Here is a 23,378-nt window from a genome sequence, read left to right on the forward strand (position 1 = left end):
AGGAAAAGCCTGAACAAATAAAATTTTCTTAAGATGTTACTTGAAGGAGTCAAGGATTTCTCTCCTCTGGTCCTGAACCATGTGCGTGGAACCATCAGTAGATTCTGATCCACAGACCTCAGAGCCCGAGCTGGGGTGTAAGGCTGGATCAGATCACTGATGAAAGGAGGAGCCTGACCATGAATAGATCTGAAAGTAAGAACCAGAATTTTAAAGTTGATCCTGAAAGAAACTGGAAGCCAGTGAAGAGTTTTAAGGATCGGAGAAATGTGAGTTCTTCTACTAGAGCAGTTCAGAATTCTCACTGCAGAGTTCTGAATCAACTGCAGGCGAGACAGATCCTTCTTGTTAAGACATGATGTGAGGAGGAGAACCTGGAGTAGACCACACTATTAGAGTCCTCGCAAATCATTGGCTCACAGGGAAACCACCCTCCCAGATACCTCATCTCTAGCAACCCTTAGTAACCCATCTTTCCAACCACTCGTCCAGTTTGCTCTTGAGTACCCAGAGAAACCTGTCACTTTCACAGAGTAGGGCAAAACATTCTTCCATTGCATCCTGTAAACCATTACATTTGACACAGTTTATGTTCGGAAAGTGGAGTATCCAAATTAAACCAACATACCAATCTAAGTCACTCTTTCATTGTAGAGAGTAGAAACTGGGAAATTAGAATTTTGGGTAAACTATCAAGTGAAAAAATGGGTCAAAATGTCCCATAACCTTTGTAATTGATGTTTTTTTTGTTTTTTTTAATTTCAGATATTCGTGATCGCCGTAAGAAGCCGGTGATGCTGTTCATCCACGGCGGCTCCTACATGGAGGGCTCGGGAAACATGTTTGACGGCAGCGTCCTTGCAGCTTATGGAAATGTCATCGTCGTCACCATGAACTATCGGCTCGGGGTTCTGGGTAAGTGTGTCACTTTCACACAAACATTAACTTTGTTTGACAAGAGGAGTCCTCAACCATGTGTGGAAAGCATGGTGGCCCACGAATGGTTGTTTTAACGTCTGCAATGATCTACAAGAGCACATGGATGTAGACCTTCACATACCTATTAGTCAGTGTGTCCCAGGGTAAATCCTCTAGTTGGTTTCTCCTTCAGGGTACAACAAAACAACTAAAATTTAAATTCCTGTTGTTTTGACAATTAGTAAGTATTTTACAGGCGCTTTATTTTTCTCTGGATTTTCTCCAAAGATATTTTAGCCTGTGACAATTCAAGACGCTTAATCAGGTCAAGTGCTATTTGATTTTTGTATTCATTTTCTTTCCATCAAAATAACTTTGATTAGTTCATTATTGTACAGTTGATAATATTACATTTGTACATAAAAAAGAGTAAGGTAAACAACACAAAAAAAATAGTATAAATATTCAAGATAACATAGCGACCTTGAGAGCTTTGAAAGGCACTTTAGAAACTATTATTATTATTGACAACATAGAATCCCTGCTTTAATAGATATATGAAGCCGTGTTTGGACTGATGCATGAATTGTATTCAAACATTCACTATTCTTTTGATTTTAGAAATCATACATTTGTTTAATGAAATTAATTTGGTCAAAAAAACAAACCAAAAAAACAATAATTTGTCATTATTATCCGTGTTTTTTGTGATACTTCTGTTATAATATTGTAGAAATTATGTATAAATATACATTATGTTATTCACAAAACTTTAATAAACAGTAAACATCTTTTTGAATACATTTGTATTTTCCAGAGCTTGTCAAATGCTACAGACACAAAAAAGAATTATCTCTTTTTCCTGGTGTTTTAGTGCAGGTGTATATCTCAGTGACCTTGCCACTGACTGGCACCAGTACCACACACTGATAATGGAGTGTATTTGGAGTTTACAGGTTGTCACATTTGTCCATTCCACCAGAGCTTTGCAACATTGCTGATGGAATCGTTCTGTGTGTATGTGTATCCCGCTGCTGGGAATTAGCAGACTCAAGTATTTGCATTCGCCATGATCTTTTCCGAGGTGTTTGCTCACCAACTCTGTGTGTCAGTCAGTGCGGTTGCCAGTTTGGGTAATCAGATCCTGTTTATTGCATCGAGCCTGTTTCAACAAATCAGGATGATGATAAACAGAGAAACGGGAGTAGTTTAGGACATCGTCCAAGAGCCGCATGGAAGTACCAACAGAGGGTAACATGATCCAGGCTGCTGTTGACAGTGAGGGGGAATGCTGACAAGGACACCTTGGACCTATGGCTTTATCCCACAAAACATTGGGAAGCATTTAAACACATTTCAACAAGTGTGTTTAAGGAAAATAAGCGCGATATTAATGAATATCAGTGAGGCCCCTGAGTACGGCACCTTGTAGAGTAATACTATGGAGCCTCGCAGAGTAATACCATGGAGCCTCATATAGTAATACCATGGAGCCTCATAGAGTAATACCATGAAGCCTCACAGAGTAATACCATGGAGCCTCACAGAGTAATACTATGGAGCCTTACAGAGTAATACCATGGAGCCTCACAGAGTAATACTATAAAGTCTTACAGAGTAATACCATGGAGCCTCACAGAGTAATACTATGGAGCCTTACAGAGTAATACCATGGAGCCTCACAGAGTAATACTATAAAGTCTTACAGAGTAATACCATGGAGCCTCACAGAGTAATACTATGGAGTCTTACAGAGTAATACCATGGAACCTCACAGAGTAATACTATGGAGTCTTACAGAGTAATACTATGGAGCCTTACAGAGTAATACCATGGAGCCTCACAGAGTAATACTATGGAGTCTTACAGAGTAATACTATGGATGGAGCCTTACAGAGTAATACCATGGAGCCTCACAGAGTAATACTATGGAGTCTTACAGAGTAATACCATGGAGCCTCACAGAGTAATACTATGGAGTCTTACAGAGTAATACCATGGAACCTCACAGAGTAATACTATGGAGTCTTACAGAGTAATACCATGGAGCCTCCCAAAGTAATACTACGTAGCCTTGCAGAGTAATACTATGGAGTCTTGCAGAGTAATACCATGGAGCCTCACAGAGAAATACTATGGAGTCTTGCAGAGTAATACCATGGAGCCTCACAGAGTAATACTATGGAGCCTCACAGAGTAATACCATGGAGCCTCACAGAGTAATACTATGTAGCTTGCTGAGTTATACCATGGAGCCTCACAGAGTAATACTATGGAGCCTCGCAGAGTAATACCATGGAGCCTCATAGAGTAATACCATGGAGCCTCACAGAGTAATACTATGGAGCCTCACAGAGTAATACTATGTAGCTTGCTGAGTTATACCATGGAGCCTCACAGAGTAATACTATGGAGCCTCACAGATTAATACTATGGAGGCTCACAGAGTACTACTATGGAGGCTCGCAGAGTAATACCATGGAGCCTCACAGAATAATACTTTGTGACCTTGCAAAGTAATACCATGGAGCCTCAAAGAGTAATACCATGGAGCCTCACAGAGTAATACCTTGGAGCCTCACAGAGTAACACCATGGAGCCTCGCAGAGTAATACTACGTAGCCTCGCAGTGTAATACCATGGAGCCTCACAGAGTAATACCTTGGAGCCTCATAGTGTCATACCATGGAGCCTCGCAGAGTAATACTACGTAGCCTCGCAGTGCAATACCAGGAAGCCTCACAGAGTTAGACAACAAGGCCCTGCAGAGTAATACCACAGAGCCTTATGAAGTAACACCATTGAGTCTTGCTAAGTAATAAAACAGACCCTTGTTGAGTAATACCACAGAGCCTTATGAAGTAATACCATGGAGCCTCGCTATGATATTCAACAGAGCCTCGCTGAGTAATACCATAGAGCCTTGCAGAGAATACCATGGACCGTAATGGAGTAATACCATGGAGCCTTGCAGAGTAATACTACAGAGCCTCACAGAGTGATACCATGGAGCCTTGTGAAGTAATATCATGGAGCCTTGTGGAGTAATATCATGGAGCCTTGTAAAGTAATATCTTCAGGTTTTGCTGAGTAATACATCAGAGCCTTCCAGAGTAATACCATAGAGCGTTGTGAAGTAATATCTTCAAGCTTTGCTGAGTAATGCATCAGAGCCTTGCAGAGTAATACCATGGAGCCTTGTGAAGTAATATCTTCAAGCTTTGCTGAGTAATGCATCAGAGCCTTGCAGAGTAATACCATGGAGCCTTGTGAAGTAATATCTTGAAGCTTTGCTGAGTAATACATCAGAGCCTTGCAGAGTAATACCACAGAGCATGTCAGAGTGGTACCACGGAGCCTCATGTAAAACCACAGACCCTCAGAGAGTAATAAAACAGAGCCTCGTGGAGTTATACAACAGAGACTTCCAAAGTAATACAATGGATCTTTGCAGAGTATTACAATAGAGTCTAATGGAGTAATACAACAGAGCCTTGCAATGTGATTCAATAGGGCATAGTGGAGTAATACAGCAGAGCCTGGCAGAGTAATACCACAGAGCCTCATGGAGTAATACAACATAGCCCTGCAGAGTAAGACAACATAGCCTCAAGGAGTAATACCACGGAGCCTCACGACGCAGGCTTCGTAGTTTACCAACCGTGACCACCGTGCACCACATAAAATTGGTTCAACTACAACCAGATTTAATACATAAGGCGCGCTGGAACATTAGGCACCCTGTCGACTTGATATGATCATAAAATACGGAATGTTGGCGCTCATTTTAAACTTGTTTCTAAACCTGTTTACTTCCAGCCAGCTGCACTGACTTCGGCTTGAAGTGCACTGGTGCGTAGAGGGATATGATTAGCGCGCTGACGGCAACACATGATCGTTAAATACATACAAATACACACGGGTCTGGAGTGATGGTGCTCTCTGAAGGGATGACGCAGTGCCCTTGATTCAACTAACAACGTTGCAATATGCGCTCGTCTAAATTAGGTTACTGTACTACTGTGATTTTTTTTTTTCTGCATTGTTATCCAAATGCCTTGGTGCGCCCACACGTTTTCAATAGTTGGTGTGCGTGCCATGTGTGAAATACATACATGAATAATGCATCACCCGTCTGAATTTTTAATGACGCACCACTCTGACACTGAATTTAACTCTAAGTGAGGGACCTGGATATATAGATAGTTTTATCTTCTATTTTTGGAATAATCCCGTATCCGTATTTAGTCTCCGTGTCTCTACCTTTATACGAGTGAATTGAAGAAAAGGAATAAAGGGTACAGAGTGAGGAGGAATCATAAAGGGGGGAAGAAAAATGGGAAGGGAAATCTAATGGGGGTGGGCAGAGTCTAAAAATAAACCAACATTTTCTTCTTTTTTTTTGACGTCCCCAACATTCCCTGTGATGCAAACTTCTGGTGCTTTGGCTCAGCCTCTCTTTGACTAGTTAGGAATATGTATGACAAGCTTAACGTTAAATGGGTGATGGAGGCGACCACTGCGACACTTCCTGCAAGCGGTGGGCTTCGGTGACAGTAGAGGTGAGGACGCCGCTCGTCTCACCTTCTTCTTTCGCTCCCAGCTCTAAGAGCCTTTGCTGACTTGCGGTGTAGAGCCATCTGTTCGGACTAATTAACTAATTAACTAATTAATGAACTCTAGGGAGAGGCCCACCGAGTCGGAGAACATTTTTCACCCCAGGAATGGAGATGAAATGTTTCTCCTGGATCTTGCCCAAGTTGGTGAGATAAACCAGCTGTACTGTGAGGCCGCTCGCTTCGTTTGCGAGAGGAAAGTACTGTTTTATGTCCGCTGTCCGACACCCAAATACTGTGACTTATTCGATTATTTCAACCGAGAGACCTTGTCATCACCTTCCCTCGGAAGCCTCGGTGGCTTCAGCTAGAGAATCATGCTAACTAAAAGCACATTCTGCAGACCTGCTGGAACTAAACGCCCCTAAATAGTGTGTCTTAACACTTTCGAGTGGGACTTTATGGAAGAAAAAAGACTTGGCATATTCCAGTCCTTGCGGGGAAAAAAAAGTTATATAGTGGGGTGAAGAGGTTTCATGTCGACTGAGTAGGTGTTGCTCTCTGTGTCAATAAATATGATGTGGTTTCATTGAATAAGCAAGTAATTGTTGAACATGAGAGTGTTAACTAGTGGTCTTTGTAAATACTGTAGTATATTGTTTCATGATAACTTCATCAGCTGTTTCATGAAACCTCATCAGCTGTTTCAAGGAACTTTGTCAACTGTTTCATGAAACTATATTAGGTATTTCTTGAAACTTCATCAGCTGTATCATGAAACCTTATCAGCTGTTTCATGGAACTTTGTCAACTTTTTCATGAAACTTTATTAGGTATTTCATGAAACTTCATCAGCTGTATCATGAAACCTTATTGGCTGTTTCATGAAATTTCATCAGCTGTTTCATGAAACCTCATCAGCTGTTTCATGGAACTTTGTCAACTTTTTCATGAAACTTTATTAGGTATTTCTTGAAACTTCATCAGCTGTATCATGAAACCTTATTGGCTGTTTCATGAAATTTCATCAGCTGTTTCATGAAACCTCATCAGATATGTTTCATGGAACTTTGTCAACTTTTTCATGAAACTTTATTAGGTATTTCTTGAAACTTCATCAGCTGTATCATGAAACCTTATCAGCTGTTTCATAGCACTTTGTCAACTGTTTCATGGAACTTTATTAGGTATTTCATGAAACTTCATCAGCTTTATCATGAAACCTCATCGGCTGTTTCATGAAATTTCTTCAGCTGTTTCATGAAACCTCATCAGCTGTTTCATGGAACTTTGTCAACTTTTTCATGGAACTTTATTAGGTATTTCATGAAACTTCATCAGCTTTATCATGAAACCTCATCGGCTGTTTCAGGAAATTTCTTCAGCTGTTACATGAAACCTCATCAGCTGTTTCATGGAACTTTGTCAACTTTTTCATGAAACTTTATTAGGTATTTCTTGAAACTTCATCAGCTGTATCATGAAACCTTATTGGCTGTTTCATGAAATTTCATCAGCTGTTTCATGAAACCTCATCAGCTGTTTCATGGAACTTTGTCAACTTTTTCATGAAACTTTATTAGGTATTTCTTGAAACTTCATCAGCTGTATCATGAAACCTTATCAGCTGTTTCATGGCACTTTGTCAACTGTTTCATGGAACTTTATTAGGTATTTCATGAAATTTCATCAGCTGTTTCATGAAACCTCATCAGCTGTTTTTTAAAACGTTATTGGGTGTTTCATGAAACTTTATCAGCTTCTTCATGAAACCCTCATCAGTAGTTGTATAGATCCTCCGCATCTGCTGTTTCATGAAGCCTTAATCCGCTGTTTCATAAAACCTCATCGGAGGTTAATGAAACCTTGTCAGCTGTTTCATGAAACCTCATCAGATGTTTCATACAACTTTATCAGCTATTTTATCAAACCTTATCTGCTGTTTCATTTAACCTTAATCCGCTGTTACATAAAACGTTATTGGCTGTTTCATGAAACCTCATCCAAGTTTATTGAAAGCTGATGAGCTGTTTCATGAAACTTCATTGGCTGTTTCATAAAACCTCATCATCAGCCATTTCATGGAACCTCATCACAGCTTTCATCATGAAACCTCATAGGCTGTTTCATGAAACCTAATCAGTTGATTCATGAAACCTCATCAGACTTTATTGAAACTTCATCAGCTGTTTCATGAAACTTCATCGACTGTTTCATAAAACCTCATCAGTTGTTTCAATGACCCCCTCATCAGCTTTATCATACATTTCATCAGCCTAAAATTGAAAACATTACTTCTGAAAAGATGAGTACATACCTCAGAAAGTAATCTATCGACAAAAATAAATAAAGTGTAAATCATTTGTTGTTGTTTTTTCTCCGTTGTTATAATAACGCCTTTTGACCTGCAGTGTTCGAAGATCGGACACATTCTTTGGACCAAACCTCTAGACAAACTTCTAAACAACACAAGGAATTGATAAAGTGAGAAGTATATCACAAAAAAACACAGGAAAAAACAGTTAAAGGTGCAGATTCTACACTGAATCATAAAAACAACTTCAAACTGTGGTGGAGACATTGACATGAAATATAAATGTCGAACACACATTCTTCTCCGACTGCAGCAATGCCAGAGAAAAAAATAAACTTTGTTCTTGTCCAGCAAGTAATGTCTGTGATATTCTAAATATCCTTATATATGCATTTACAAAATAATAAATGTACCTCGTGTTTTGTTAAGTAAAAAAAAAATGTTTTCGTCAGCATATTACAGAACAGCTCATTTTAATTATAGTAAACATGCTCACTGATATGAAGCCTGTTTATTTGTGATAAAGCCCCAAATTAAAGCTACAAATTAATCTGAGAGTTAAAATGGGATTGTGGCAAGCTCATTTGGCTGTTATCGATCTAGAAGTAAAGATTGTTTGTCTGCACTGTCACCACAAAACTTGTTCATTTGCAACACGGCGGTGTTGGGTGACATGTAACAGGATATAAAAAACAATCCTGCATTTTATCACATTAAGTGCTCGATATGATGTTTGTAAACTGCCTTTGTGCATACGAGAGAGACGCTTATGTTAGAATTAATTTCTTCTGGATTATTCATCCCTCCTGCAGCCTCCCAACACCCCAACAAGGTTTTAATCTTTTATAAGAAAGTCTCATGTCTAAAGTCTCCTGGCATGTGTGGCTCAAATATTTAAGAGATGCTTCATTTCCGTTTAGAAAAGCCTCCAGAAGAGTGTGATCAACGTAGTACCAAACATTCAGAAATAAAATCACAAACGTCAGCAGCCTGCTATTTGTTTTAGACACATATTTAAATAAGTCTTTTTGTGTTGTATATTTTGATAAAATTGGATTTCAATTTGTATTATACTTCAAAAATGGATGTGTTCTACAATTTGTGATACAAAAGTAACTTGTTATTTGTTAATAAAAAAAGAGTCAGGTTCCCGTTCCCTTAAAAAATGGATGTTTGTTGTTTTGTACTTTTTTGGAAAAGGAGGAAAAATCCTTTGCTGTTTAGCAACAAAGTCTACATCACTAAGATGGCGGCTGTTAAAGGAGGAAAGTGTCCATCAATCCACACTTATTTCTCTGGCCATTTGAGTGCGCCATTTAAAGGGCACCTAATGTGAAAACCCAACTCTCCTGACTTATTCACATGTTGTAAATGTTGAAGTCGTCCTCTTCAAAATGCAGTAGGTCATTTATCATGATGTTGCTACATTTTGAAGTTATTGCTTAATAAAGTTCTCTCCCGTCTGAAATCTCGCCAAACGAGATTACAGTTTAAATTAAACATTCTGACATGATTCTGGTGAAAATTCCTCCCCTAAATCAGTTAAGTACCAACATGTTAGTTGTGAAACATAATAAATATTTATGTAAACATGGTGAGAGTTACTTGCCTTTAGGTGTTTTTGTAATGTGTACATTAAGCAGCAAACCTTATTTTTATTATTCGTTTTAATGTACAAAACGGGAGTTTCAGGGGTGAGTTTGAAATTTACGTGAGTCCTTGAATGCAACTTGTGTTTTGTGACCAATCAGAGCAGAGTGGCCGTGGTTACTTGGATAAGATTTCTTCTCAGCCAAAACAGCACATTTTAAGTGGGCGGGGCTTAAGCGTATTTTCTAATGTAAATATCTTTATTAAATGACAGTTATGTGCAAAAAGAAACTTACTGATGAGTATAATAGAGGTCCTGCAACAATTTAAGATACACTTAAATCAGCACATTAGGTGCCCTTTAATTGTGCATAGCGCACTACATTTTTGCACACTGCTCAGTATGAACGCATTGTGTACTCAAAATATTAAGTGTAAATGCAGAAGTGCACGATTTGGGACAGACCTACAGATTAACATTTTTGCCTGTAACTCCAGCAAAGAAATATTTATTTTGGGTGAACTATCCCTTTAAGACTAACAGACTCTGTAAATGTATTAAATGTCATGATGCTTATTTATCTTTTCTTATTGATTTTTAAATCAAGTGGGGTTTTTTTGGGGTCATTTAGTGAAAAAGGCCTCTCTTCAATAACTCAACTCAAAGCGTTGTGTTTTTTGGCCGCAATTTAAAAGATTGTTGTACCAAAATACAAATGAAACACCTCCCACATGTGCACAGAGCCACACACTTCCCACTCTGCAACCCTCGCAAGTGCTTTGATATTTTATCTCCGCTTCCTCATGGCCATAATACATATTTTTGCAACATTTGTATTTGTTATCAATCCATTTTTCAAAATGGATTTCCTGTGTATGATATGTCATGTGTTTTATTGAGCGTGAAGTTTCGAGTTTGTAATGATGTTCAAGGACACGCTTACCTCTCGCAGAGAGAGTTGACATTGAACACTAATCACTTGTATTGACCGCAAGAGCTTGCCCTGCAGGAGGACTGCCAGATGCACAGCTGGATCAAACACATGCAACGTAATCAAAGCCGCTAATCATACTTGATGCACAACATGTTGCGCACACCAACACGTGTTTTAATCACACCGGACTTGTCAAGGTCCTCCGTGTTAAAGAGATTTGCAACAATCAATCGTTTTTTTTTTTTTTTTTTTTGTTTATTTATATCCTGGAATGTTATGTCACAACACACCCCTGAGAGATTTATGGTTCTTTTGGGATGAAAACAATATATTATACTAAGACATTACGGGAATAAGTTGAAGAAAAAGTGCAGACCAAAGTCACGCCTACTAAGTCCACGGTTGTGCATTTCTAAAAGCGGTGAACTACTTAAAGGGATAGTATACGAACAATTCTACTCACCCTCATTTCGAGTAAGTGTTGGGACTATTTTCAGAGTAGTCTGTTCCTTTTTAGAGTTATAGACAAAAATGTATGTTCATTTTAATGTAACTGGAGCTCAGATGTCAACTGCTGTGTCTCAAATCGCACACTTATCTAAGTGCACTGCTTTACAGTACACTTTAAGACAGTGCACTTACTTGTGCATTGTGCAAGTTTTGACAGGGTAGTACTGTCCAAATCAAAAACTGCCGCTACACACTTACCTGGAAATGACACTACAGCTTCTTCTTCTACTTACTTCTACAGCTCTATATTGTTTTTGTTTGTTAAAGCGCCTTGTGACCCTGGTCTAGAAAAGGCACTTTACAAATAATCTTTACTTACTTACTTACTTACTACTTTTTAAAGCTTATTGCAACCAGTCGTTGGAACCCTATCGTCGACACTTGACAGAGCTTTTCGCCAATCCAAACAAGTTATTAAGTCGTCTTTCATTTTGTTATTACTGTTGTTATTTACATCGGTATCTGCTCCAAAGACGTAGCTTCCGTTTAGTGTCGTCCACGTCACTAAAGCTGTGTCTTATATCGCATAATTGCGTACTTAAACTTAGTATTTTCAGTGCATAAGTGCGTCTGAATTCTTAGAATTCAAAAATTTCAATTTCAATACAAAATTTCAATACAAAATTGACAAAATTGATGGAGTCTCCTGACTCCTTTAAGAAACATCTTAAGACGTTTCTATTTGTTCAGGCTTTTCCTTGATTTTCTGGAACTTCTGTGTTGTTCTCAGTTTTATCTTGATCTTTAAAGTATATACTTTTTTGAGTATTGTTTTGATTGTTAAAGTGCTTTGTGACCCTGGTCTGGAAAAGCGCTATACAAATAAATATTACTTACTTACTTACGTCACAGATGAACAGTATGGAAGTATTTTGATGTGTTTAAGAGACGAAGATGAAGACGAAGACAACTGAGCTACAGTCGCTAGGTTAAAATGGACTTATGTTTTTGTCTATAACTCTGAAAAGAAAATAAGGGATGGGCAGAAAATGAGTGACATTTTTATTTCGGCTGAACCGATACTTTAACCAGAGGAGGCGATAAGTTATAGGCTCGACGTCTTGAATTAAAAGCTTTTGTGTTGACATACATCCAGAGAGTGCTCACTTCCGTGTTTGTCTTTCTCATCCATCAGCGCCGATCGTTCCAAGATTTTAACGACAAGATACATATATTCTGCATTACGACTCACAATAAAACTTCGGTATTTATTGTGTGATGATGTACAACGATAAGTCACGGCAGATACAGCAGAGTTGATACAGAGAGGGTTGCTTGAAAGTGTTTTTGCTCGTGTCGAACTGAATACTTTCTCTCGTAATTAAAAGAAGAAACATAAAACAAATGTCACGAAAAAATACATTCGGACAGTTTTACAGCAGTGCTGTTGTAAGCAACTTGATGTTGACTTTTTAAACATGATATATAATAATTAATTGGGATTCCGTAGAAGAAGAATACATGTCATAATATATCAATTTTTTTTTTCGAAGTTCGATAACAACACGACCAAAGCGTCCGACAACGATTGTATCTTCTCCTTCTCTCTCCTCAGCCAGGTTAATATAGCAACATAAACATCTTTTCAATAACCTTTAATTGAGTTAGTAGATTGACAGAGGCCATAAATACACAGGGTGGGGTGAGGTACATTTGTCCTCTTGGCAAATATCCAATATCAATCTGCTATTAGTATTGATCGCAGGACAAGCATTATTTTAGCTTTGACATCTGTATTATGAACATGATGCATCGAGTTCAGCAGTAAATCAAAATCCAGGCTGAACTGAAGATGACTGCATTTAATATTTAATACAGATTTTTTTTTTTTAAAGGTCGAGCGATTCATCACCATCATAGTGAATACAAAGATATTGCTCGATAACGAAAATGGATGCCTCTTGTTACAGTCACAGCATCATATTATCGTGGAGTGAATACGATCTTTCGATTGATGTTGATTGTAGCGTCTGTGGTATGAGGTTGTAAAGTATTTGAACGCACGATTGCAGCTTGTTTTCGGTTTCCGTGTCTTAACTAGAAGGAGCTGTCTCATCTCCAGTTAATACAAAACTCTGCAGCGAGAATTCTGACCTGCTCTAGTAGAAGAACTCACATTTCCTCGATCCTTAAATCTCTTCACTGTCTGCCAGTTTCTACAAGAGCAACTTTTCCTTGATTTTCTGAGACTATTGTGTTTATCTCTGTGTTGTCTTGACCTTTTAAGTATTTATTTTATTGGGTATTCATTTTTTGATTGTTTAAGCGCTTTGTGACCCTGGTCTTGAAAAGCACTCTATAAATACTATTTACTTACTTACTTACTATAGTCCAGAGGCGGGTCACGGGGGGCAGCAGCACAAATAATGAATCCCAGCATTTCTTTCTTCATAGCTACTTTTGTCCAAGGCTAGCTGAGATTGATAGTCTCTCCAGTGTGTCCATCGTCTTCCTCAGGTCTCCTACCTGTGGGATGTGCCCTGAACACCTCACCGGGGCTGGAGCATATCTACTCCTACCCTCTCCCAGATAAAGACTCTTCTCTCAAACTTGCAACCAGGTCAAAAACCGCCTACAGAAGTTTGCTTAAGAGACTATGGAATGTCAACTCTGAGTTGGGTGCCGATTAAAGGCTATAGTTTCGGGACAGCAAGAGACAAAAAAAGTTCCCAATTTAGCTTTGTCTGTTTCTGGACCATTGGGGAAAAATTAGTGTACCATGAGAAAACCACATAAGCTCTGGAAGTACATGTTTAAAGAGTGTGTATTACATTTCATAGGGTTATGAATAATGGTTGTTTATGGTGCTCTATGCAAAATAATATTACGGATGCACCAAATTTTTGGCCAAAACATTTTTACCACTGAAAGAACTTGGCCAAAACCGCATGTTGACTTATGTTGATGATGCAAAACCAGATAAGGTGTTCCCGTTGAAGAACGCTGATGCAGATTTTCAGTTTAGATGCTGATTTATTCTTGTAGCGGGTCCTTTGCGTCCCGAATAAATATCGATTTAAAAAATGCGGGATCATTTTTCACCATCAATTCATAAAGATTCAATTAGAGGACTTCTCGGGGTTTGCAAATATTCCATCCGTCCTTCTCAGTTGTACACTCCAGTTTACAATGATTACCATATAGATGCAATAACCTGACGGATGAAACCGTAGGGTAACGCGTACCAGATAATCAACTCAAATGCGTCGCCATCGTTCTTTTTGAAACGACCCCCCGGTAACCTCTGGCGTCGCCACCGAGCCGCATCCGCTAATAACCCGGTGCCATTTGAATAAATGTGCGACTAATATGCTGTAATAAATGTGTGACTACACAAGACACGCTGTGAGTTATGGATTGATAAACTATGATCCGAAAAAAGTTGCGCATAATGTGTTCTAAGGCGGCATTCGGTGTGCGATTATGACTTTCGACTGGAAAATGAGGTTCAATTTTCTCTGTTTTTTTATTTTTTAATGTAATTCTGAACCTTTTTGTGTAACTTCCAACCACGCTTTTTTTTTAACGTTGTAACTCAGCTTTATTTAATTTCACAGCTTGGTATCATTTAAATTAGACGACTAAGAGGTGGAATTTAGCGTAATAAGTAAGGTAATAAATACGACGACATCGGAAAGCCTATGGGCGCTTTCCAGAAATCACTTTAGTTCAGCAGGAGGAAGCTCAATTACCTTATAATTTTATTTCCGCGTGTATTTGACGTGAAGACTGATACGTAATTGAATCTGACTCGCCAGGATTTTAGCTGAATTCTATTTTTACTGATGACTAGACAACCCAAGTAAGAAGTCCCTTTAAATGATACGAAGGAGTGAAAGAGGAGATATTTGGAAATAATTGGGTTATTTAAGGGATTGCTTTGGAAGAAAGATAGATCTAAGGCGTCTATTCAGTAGGAGATCTTAGCCTGTTGCTGAAACTGTTGATTGATTTTTCTTATAACCTTCTGATTCACACTCTTTTCTAGAAGGGGCTTCCACATGCACCCTTTCTACCTTATTCTTCTATATTAAAGGGAAACCAATCTGTTGGTCTAAAATTCATCTTGGACCTTTATTGCACTCATATTTAATTGAAATATTTAAAATTAGTTTAAGCTTTGCCTACTAAAAGCATGTCGTTTTTCTTGAGCCAAAATCTTGTTTACCATTACCACACCCACTCTGCTTTGAGCATCAAGGTTTGTCACTGCGCGTCTTCAATCCGAGAAGTCCCCACCTATAAGAGACTCGTTGTATAAACGAAGCTGGTCGTTATTACAGCTTGCCGGTGGAGGAGTAAAGCCATTATTACATCATAATAGGCTCTTGTAACCTCTCGTTCGCTGAGATTTGAGACGGGGAGAACTTTATAAAGTAAAAACTTTAAAAATGAGGGACTTGCTGCATCTTGGAGAGTGAAAGAACATTTGAAACATTTGTGACTGAGTCAAGAAAGTTGCATTTCTGCATCATTTGTATTTTAAAAAATGAAGACATGAAGAGATCTATGATAACCCCAGAATGTTGAAATTGGGAAAAAATATAATGAACTATCCGAAATACCCGAATTATGGGCCTTACAGTTGATGAAAGGAGCTTAATTCTGGAAATAAACCTTATTAACCAATATGTATTAGAGGGGATAGTTCACCCAAAATCAAACATTTTGTCATTTTCTACTCACCCTATATATCAAAAGTAATTCGTTCCTTTTTGGGGTTATAGGCAAAACATGTATGTTCATTATAATGTAGCGATAGCTGGGTCGATACACACTTGGAGCTCTTATAAGATAAAGCACGAATAGCCTAGTAGCTTCCACAACAAACCAACTTAAAATATGGAGTTATTTAATTATTTTCCTGTGATTCCTCATGTCTAAGTATTTGTAAGTGTAGGTATGTCTGTTTTAACGACAACAAAAGACCGCTACTTTAGCATGAACATCCATTTTTGTCTATAACTCTGAAAAGAACATTTTTTGTTTCCAATTAATTTACATGAGTTAGACTGATATTAATTTTTATGGGGGTCTGTTTCCCCCCTTTTGCTCCCTTGTTCCCTTGACCTAATCGAAATGTCCTCCCCTATAAAACCTTCACAGAGAGGTCAGTAGTCTTCATGCTAATTTCCAAGCAATTCCGTCGCCCTTTGTCATTAATGAAAGGATGACACTTGGACTCACATTTTCCACAATCCCAACCTTAATTTCACTTCCTGAACCAATCGCCTCACGCATGGTCGAGCGTGAATTCTCATTTCAATCAGCCTTCCCGGTGTACCCGGACAAAGAGTCAATACCTCTCCTCTGATTTCTGACACATCTCATCATCTTTAGTGTAACCTCACAGTGGAATAGTGTTATCTGTCCTTCAATATATTCCCCTCACCTCTCATGTCATGTTCGAACTGACAGTAGCTTTGGGCAATTTGGAGTTTAATACCTGCCTCACGCCCTCTGGCTTAACTTTACCCCCGCTTATCCTCTTTACCTTCACACTTCCTCAGACCCTTTGCTCTTTTATGTATGTGTATAAATATATATATATATATATATATATATATATATATATATATATGTGTGTGTGTGTGTGTGTTTCAGTGTGTATGCATCTTAATGCTTTAAAATGTAAACCTAAACAACTGACCTCTCAGTTGAAGGTGGAGAGACACTCCATCTGCTCATAGGAAAGAAGACCCCCATTAAAAACAAATACAATACGTCCAATTTTAATTAATTTTATACCATAAGTGTTAAATACGAAGTAAGGTATATTCCTGGAATTTTAGTAATTGTAAGGATGCCATAAAATGTTTGCTATCAATTTAATCTATACAATGTTTAATCCATATTAAATAAGTAAGACTTTCATTATTTTTAACTCATTTCAGCCATTGTATTGTATTGTTTTTGGGTCCGTGCTCAGTGTTGCCAAAGAGTGTATCCGCAGGTTTCTCTAGTCTGACTGATTGCAAATGTCATCACCGTCGACGCCCACCTGCTACTTTAAGCACATTTCAAGGTGCTTTACATCCTTGTGTCAATAAAAAAGATGCCTACATTTTTTGGCTTGAACATTCGGAAAAATTTGTTAAAGGTCAACTAATGTGAACAACTGACTCACTCATATGTTTCAAATGTTGAAGTCTTCAAGATGCAGTTAGTCCCTCGTCATGACGACGTTTTGAAGTTACTACTTTATAAATTTACCCCCACGTCTGAAATCTTGGCAAACGAGAGGTTACGAGAGCGAAGTCCATTGTGACGTAATAATGGTCTTCACTCCTCTTCCAGTCAGCTGTGATCACGCCCGCTTTGTTTATACAACGAGTCCCTCGGAGGTGGAGACTTCCAGGATTGAACATGTGACAAACCTCAATGCTTGACCAATCACATCAGAGTAAGTATTTTCAGTGGGCGGGGCTTAAGCACATTTTCTAATGTAGATATTTCAATGAAAAGAGGGTTTTGTACAAACAGACACATACTGATAATACAATAGAGGTCCAAGATTTATTTAATACACGCTTAAATTAACACATTAGTTGCTCGTCAAGTCTTTTTTTGAGGGGTTTTATTTTGACTCTTGTCGATAAGAGTCGCCGGTAAAATGAACGACGGGTCACGGCTGCGCCTCGTCGTGAATATTTCCGTTTTAAATTTCCCTCCATCAGTCGTTGAAAAGTTCCTCTCCTCTTTCATGCATTCATCTTATCCAACTTGCATCAGTTCTTATGACTCTGCTCGCAGTTCCGTGGCCGTTACCTAAAGCGGGTGTTGAATATGCATGAGTTAGCCTGATAAACTGCTGCTCTCAGCGCTAAAGTCAGTAGGAAGCCCAACTCAGCAGATGTGGGAGGGATGAGATAGAAAACTTGGTGAAACGGAAACAGGGGGGGGGAACTTGTTTGACTTATCTTTTCCAATGGTAAACGGTGAACCGTCCACACTTTTCCCTTTTAACGAAAAGGGGGGAACACAAGGTGCGATCGGGGTTCAGCTAGCTCACACGCTTAACCTTGAGCGTGCTCGTCTATTTGTCTATGCAGCGAGCTGGCTGCACTGGAATACGCATGTAAGGGCTCGTGTGCAGGATGGTGCGTCTGAATGTGTGTCCATATTATTTTGCCTGAAGCTCTGGACAGTTGCCAGGCAACAGAGGCAGGCAGTCAGCGTGGCGCTCAGTTGGTCATCCACCAAGTAGACATTTACACATGGTTTTCTTTCAAAGTAAAAAAAAAAGAAGCACGGGTCAGTGCTGATACATTGACAACCTAAACTCACATTTATCGTTTATTTACGCTATGTCTCGAAGTTAGGATATTAATTTATTTCCCTGCAACGTTTTTTATCTTTGTTTCTTTGAATCCTCTTTACCCCAAGGATTGAATTGCCATGAAACAAAAACAAAACAGTGAGTTTGTGTTTTTGTTTTTCCTAAAATAAGTCCTAATGCTAATAAATACTTGCCTGCAGTTACTGCTCTAGTAGAAGAACTCACATTTTTTCGATCCTTTAATCTCTTTACTGGCTGCATTTCTTTGGAACGATCTTCCTCTCCCTTAGATTTGATGGAGTCTACTGACTCCATCAAGAAAAATCTAAAGACACTTTTATTCGTGCAGGCTTTACCTTGATTCTCTGAGACTCCTGTGTTTGTCTCGGTGTTATCTTGACCTTTTAATCAATATTTTATTGGGTATTGTTTTGATTGTTTAAGCGTTTGGGACCCAGGTCTAGAAAAGCGCTCTACAAATATTACTTACTTACTTACTTACTTATCTAAGGCTAATAAGTGAATTGTGTACTTTTTTGGTTTGTGTCATGAACTAAAATTCATTTTTTAATCTTACTAAAGTAGAATGTCATTTTTCATTACGTTTAGTTGTAATTTTCTCTTAATTTAACTTGAAAAATAACCAGTTAAAAATTGTTTCCTTAGTGTACTCATGGTTTACTAAAATATTCGATAAATATACAATTACAAAGAGATTTAATGCACTCTGCAACATATCAATTTTAATACTGTAAAAAGCTAATATTCGAGTACATTCCTCCATATTATCCAATTAGGTTTCAATTAGTTTTTACTGATGTCAAGATACAAGGTAAAGACAAAGGTAAATTTATTGAAAATATCTGCACATAGATGGTGTCATTCTGATTAAATTAGCTGCAAACAATGTCACTGCACATTGTTGTATCTTCTTCTCAAACACCAAAACTGTTTGACACGTGCATCCACTAAGTAATGCAAAGAATAGGCTGTAATTTTGATTATTGTCACTTTAATAAATGATAAACTTTTTACTGTTGGGTGTATTGTTGTACCTGGGAATGGTTTAAAGGAATTCTCCAAAAAATAAAAATCCATCCGTTTGTGAGCGACATTTTTCACTCCTGGAACACGGCGATTTGTTTGCTGCACTGCGGGCAGGAATAATGCACTTTTTTTCCGGAGACGTTTTTAAGATACACGTGGAATGTGACTGAGTGAGCTGGGCAGCAGTGATGTGGCTGCTGTCAGGGCTGACAAAGGTGCACCATTTAGCACAGAGCGGAATGTTGCAGAGTAAACTCGACACTTCAGCTTGATGTTTATAGCGAAAAATGAGCCTCGCTTGCATGAGATCGGCTTGAAATGAGGGGAGTTTCATTATAATTGTGTTTTATTTCATTTAATGCCAATTGTATGGAATCCCCAGTGTTCCCGGGGTCTTCAAAACAACAGGCCATAGATAAAAATCCACTTGAAAAGTGATTCAACGGCTATATGAAATGAATGAATGGTTCCAGCAAGAATTTGGACACGGCCGAATGAATCATCATTATGGCAGAAACACTCCAGGTGTAAAGTGCTGTTGTCTGCAGCGCGAGAACGTGGAGCGAGACCGTGATTGTTGTAGAGAGGTGTCGCAGGTTATCATCACCACTGTCGGCATCATCATCACGTTCTAATCATCAACAATAAAACTTCATCTGCATCCACCACGAAGAGAAACAATGCTGATGATCCTCCTCTGCTCGTTGTCTCGTCGAGCTCCCTGTGCTGTTCTTTATAGCTCCTCGTGCCCTTTACAATATACGGCTTCATTCACTCAGACGCCCGGGGAACGCCTTTTCTCTTACCTCCGGTGTATCACTGCAACGTTTCAATATTGCTGCACCACAATGTTTTTTAATGCAGAAACTAAAAAAAAAGGAAATATATATGCGACTTTCTAACCTCAACCCTTTTACCAGTTTAGTCCAGAACTCTTTTCTTAATAGTGGGGTACTGACTATATTCCTAATGGCTCCTTCAACTTCTACATCCACGATAAAAAATCCTCTCCCCTCTAAAATATCTTTCCGGTACTTCAAATGATGCCTACACCCTTTCACTTTCCGTCCATGATAAAAGAGGTACCACTCACCTCCAAATGTCCCAGCCTTACTTACTCCTCACTCGGTTTCTTGCACAAATTCTATCCTAATTGTCTATTTCAGCTAACTGTATACATTTTCCTGTCACTACCCCTACATGTACCCTATCATTTATACTCTTCCTGTCTTCCTACCTCTTCTGTTCTTCACCAAGCCGTAACCCAATTTACGTTGATGTCTTGTCAGTCCTTGTTAATTTGAACATTGACAGATTAGTCTGGGGTTTTTCCCCTCCCTACCGGGATTATAGTATAAAAAAGAAAATAAATTTGTATTTTGACATTTGCATTTTCCACTATTCTTGTTGCACCACCGTCCCACCGGAGCGAAAACATTCAACTGCTCGATGGTAAATGATGAAGTTTAAAATGATGGCAAACATTGTTGAGGTCTTCTGGGGGAACACAGAGTTGTTCCAAGGTCAGGGAGGAGACAAAAGTCTCTGCAAGGTGTCCTGGATCTGTCCTCTGCATGTTTTCACAGGGATGCATCCTAAAAAAGTGCCAGAGCCACCTACACTAGCTTCCATTGAGGAGGTTTGAGTCTCTCCCCAATGACGCAGCTCCTAATCTTGTCCATTTCGAGAAAACTCATTTGGGCCACTTGTGTCCTTGATCGTGTTTTTTGGTTCACAAAGCTTGTGGTAATACTGAGTACTGTCTACCTCCAGTAAGGCTCAATGGACTTATACCTCTAAGACATACTTCACATATTTCAAATGATGCCGAAACCATTTCTCTTTCAATCCACACCATGATAAAAGTGTTACAATTGTCCCAGCCTTGCTTTATGTTCCCATAGTGGTAAATCTTACAGCTAGATTATTTCTTTATCAACTGCATTGATACAAGAACCTCATGGCTGAGAACAACGCTCTATCTTTCCCTAACTTGTGAACAAGAACCTGATACATCTGGAGCAGGAAAGAACATTCCACCATTTTTCTGTGGCCAAATATAATTTTTCCTTATTTAATTTCAAGCTTATCGTGGTGAAGAATCTTGGGTGTTCTAATGACACCTAGGAGCTATTTTGTCATGGGCTGTAATTCTTCCGTGGATCTCTATTTTGGTGTTTGTTTGGATTGTGAAACAGGTCAGAGTCCGGACAAACTGCAGAGCTTTTTGAGCTTTAAGTAATACCATTTTTTCTGAGTTTAACCCAAGAGTGGAAGAATATAGTTATAAGTGTACTATATCATGAGTTACCGAGCCATCCCCCCAAACTGGTGTATTTGGGGCTTTTTATATATTAGGGATAGACAGATATCTGCAGCGATATTCGGCATTTTGAGGCATATCGGCATTGGCCTTAATAATCCGATGGCCGATAAGAGATCAATTAAAAACGCAGCAGTGAAGTTGAGCAACAAGACACACTCGCTCAAACCGGTGGCAGTAATCTCACTCCACACAAAAGTTACTAGATGATGTCATTACGTATAATGACTACTGGTCGTGCCTGTTGCAGTGAGGTGGAGCTTATTTTAAACCGTATATACAAAATGGTTAATAGAAAAATATTTACCAAATAATCACAAACTCACTAAACAGACTAATACATTTTAAGTGAAAACAGTATTCAGAATATCGGCTCAAAATATCAGTTATTGGCCTCCTTGACTACTAATAATTGGTATCTGCCCTGAAAAAAACATATCGGTGTATCTCTATTATATATATATGTATATATGTATTTTTTAACATGTGTTACATTTTTGTATCATATCCTACTCCGTGTGTGGTTTGCGGAAATGTGTATCAGAAAAGTGGTGGTTATCCTCTTTGTCGTGACAAGCTCTCTTCACATGGCGGGTGTGCAGCCTTGAAAAGTCTAATTTGTCAGCGTGGTCCGTGTGAAATCGTGCTATTAAGTTTCCGACAATTATGAGCTGTCATCTTCTATTTTTAGCCGGATTCTGAAATATAAAAGAGCAGGCTTTATGTTGCCCCGCTGATTCACTGGCCTTAACACCGAGGCTCTGCTCACACACTCTTCTCTCTGGTTGAATTTTCCCCCTGCAGGGTTCCTGAGCACAGGAGACCAGTCCGCCAAGGGAAACTATGGCTTGTTGGACCAGATCCAGGCGCTGCGATGGCTAAATGAAAACATTGGCCACTTTGGAGGCGACCCAGAGAGAATCACCATATTTGGCTCTGGAGCCGGCGCAGCTTGTGTGAACCTCCTCATCCTCTCACACCACTCTGAGGGTACTTTCATTGTTTGTTTTTTTTTCCCCCCAATTCAGGACAGTTTTCTATTCTAACATGAACTGCTAATTGTTCGCGACAAGCGATTTTCTATAATGTCAAGGTCAATACTTCAGATAAAGTGTGCATTTGGCTAAAATGAAGTGCACAGAATACCTAAAGCTTCTGCCCCCTGTCGGTGATGAACACTAACCTTTATTAAAGTGACAGAACATTAGCACAAAATGTTTGAAACATAAAAAAAAAAGATACATCAAGAAAGAAATGATGAAAGAAAAATCAAACTTCTCTCCGAACCCAAGGTGTCATTAGCACTGACTCACTCCTGGTCGCCATGACTACTAATGTTTTTTTTAGAGTATGTATTCTGTGGCATCATCCGGAGTTGTTAACAGAATAGAACTCAGATTAAAATGAAGAATAATGTGACTATTTTTTACATTTCATTTTGCGTTTACTATTGTAATATTACAAACAAATGAGTGTCTCTGTATCTACTAATCTTGATATTTAATTGTTCATTAAAGATTACCAAAAATACTTCACAGTACAAAAATCTGTCTCCCTTTGCATTTTCAGTCATAGAGGGAAAGCCGTGTTTTTGCGTAATGTGAGTCACATGACCCACTGAAATGTTTCTTTCCCGACTTCAGACCTAAATTTATAATTTCATAGTGCGGAAAATTCGATATTTGTATTTAATTACATTCAAGCTAAGCACACGAATCCATAAAACATTAAACAATAAAATATAAATTCAATAAATTGCCACAAAGCACTTAAACAGCGCAAAATGTTGAGCATTCAGTAAAGTTGGAACCACTGCTTTTTTTTATTTTTAATTGTAGTGTTGTGAATAATCGGGAAGTTCTACTTAGAGCAAACATAAATACTGTGACTTATCCATGTTTTTTTA

The 23,378-nt window shown here is 38.6% G+C and overlaps 1 protein-coding gene across 1 annotated transcript in view; it reads left to right on the forward strand.

Moving 5' to 3' along the window:
- The window catches only part of LOC148066071 (neuroligin-2-like), an 84,473-nt gene that overhangs the window by 49,117 nt on the left and 11,978 nt on the right, over nt 1–23,378 (forward strand). Inside the window, exons 4-5 of the mRNA XM_087806656.1 lie at nt 766–915; nt 22,277–22,462. Coding sequence (XP_087662782.1) covers nt 766–915; nt 22,277–22,462 — 336 coding nt within the window. The remainder of the gene's footprint in view (nt 1–765; nt 916–22,276; nt 22,463–23,378) is intronic.

The sequence above is a fragment of the Callionymus lyra genome, chromosome 14, assembly GCF_982586985.1.
Source record: "Callionymus lyra chromosome 14, fCalLyr1.hap1.1, whole genome shotgun sequence".
Lineage (NCBI taxonomy): Eukaryota > Metazoa > Chordata > Actinopteri > Syngnathiformes > Callionymidae > Callionymus > Callionymus lyra.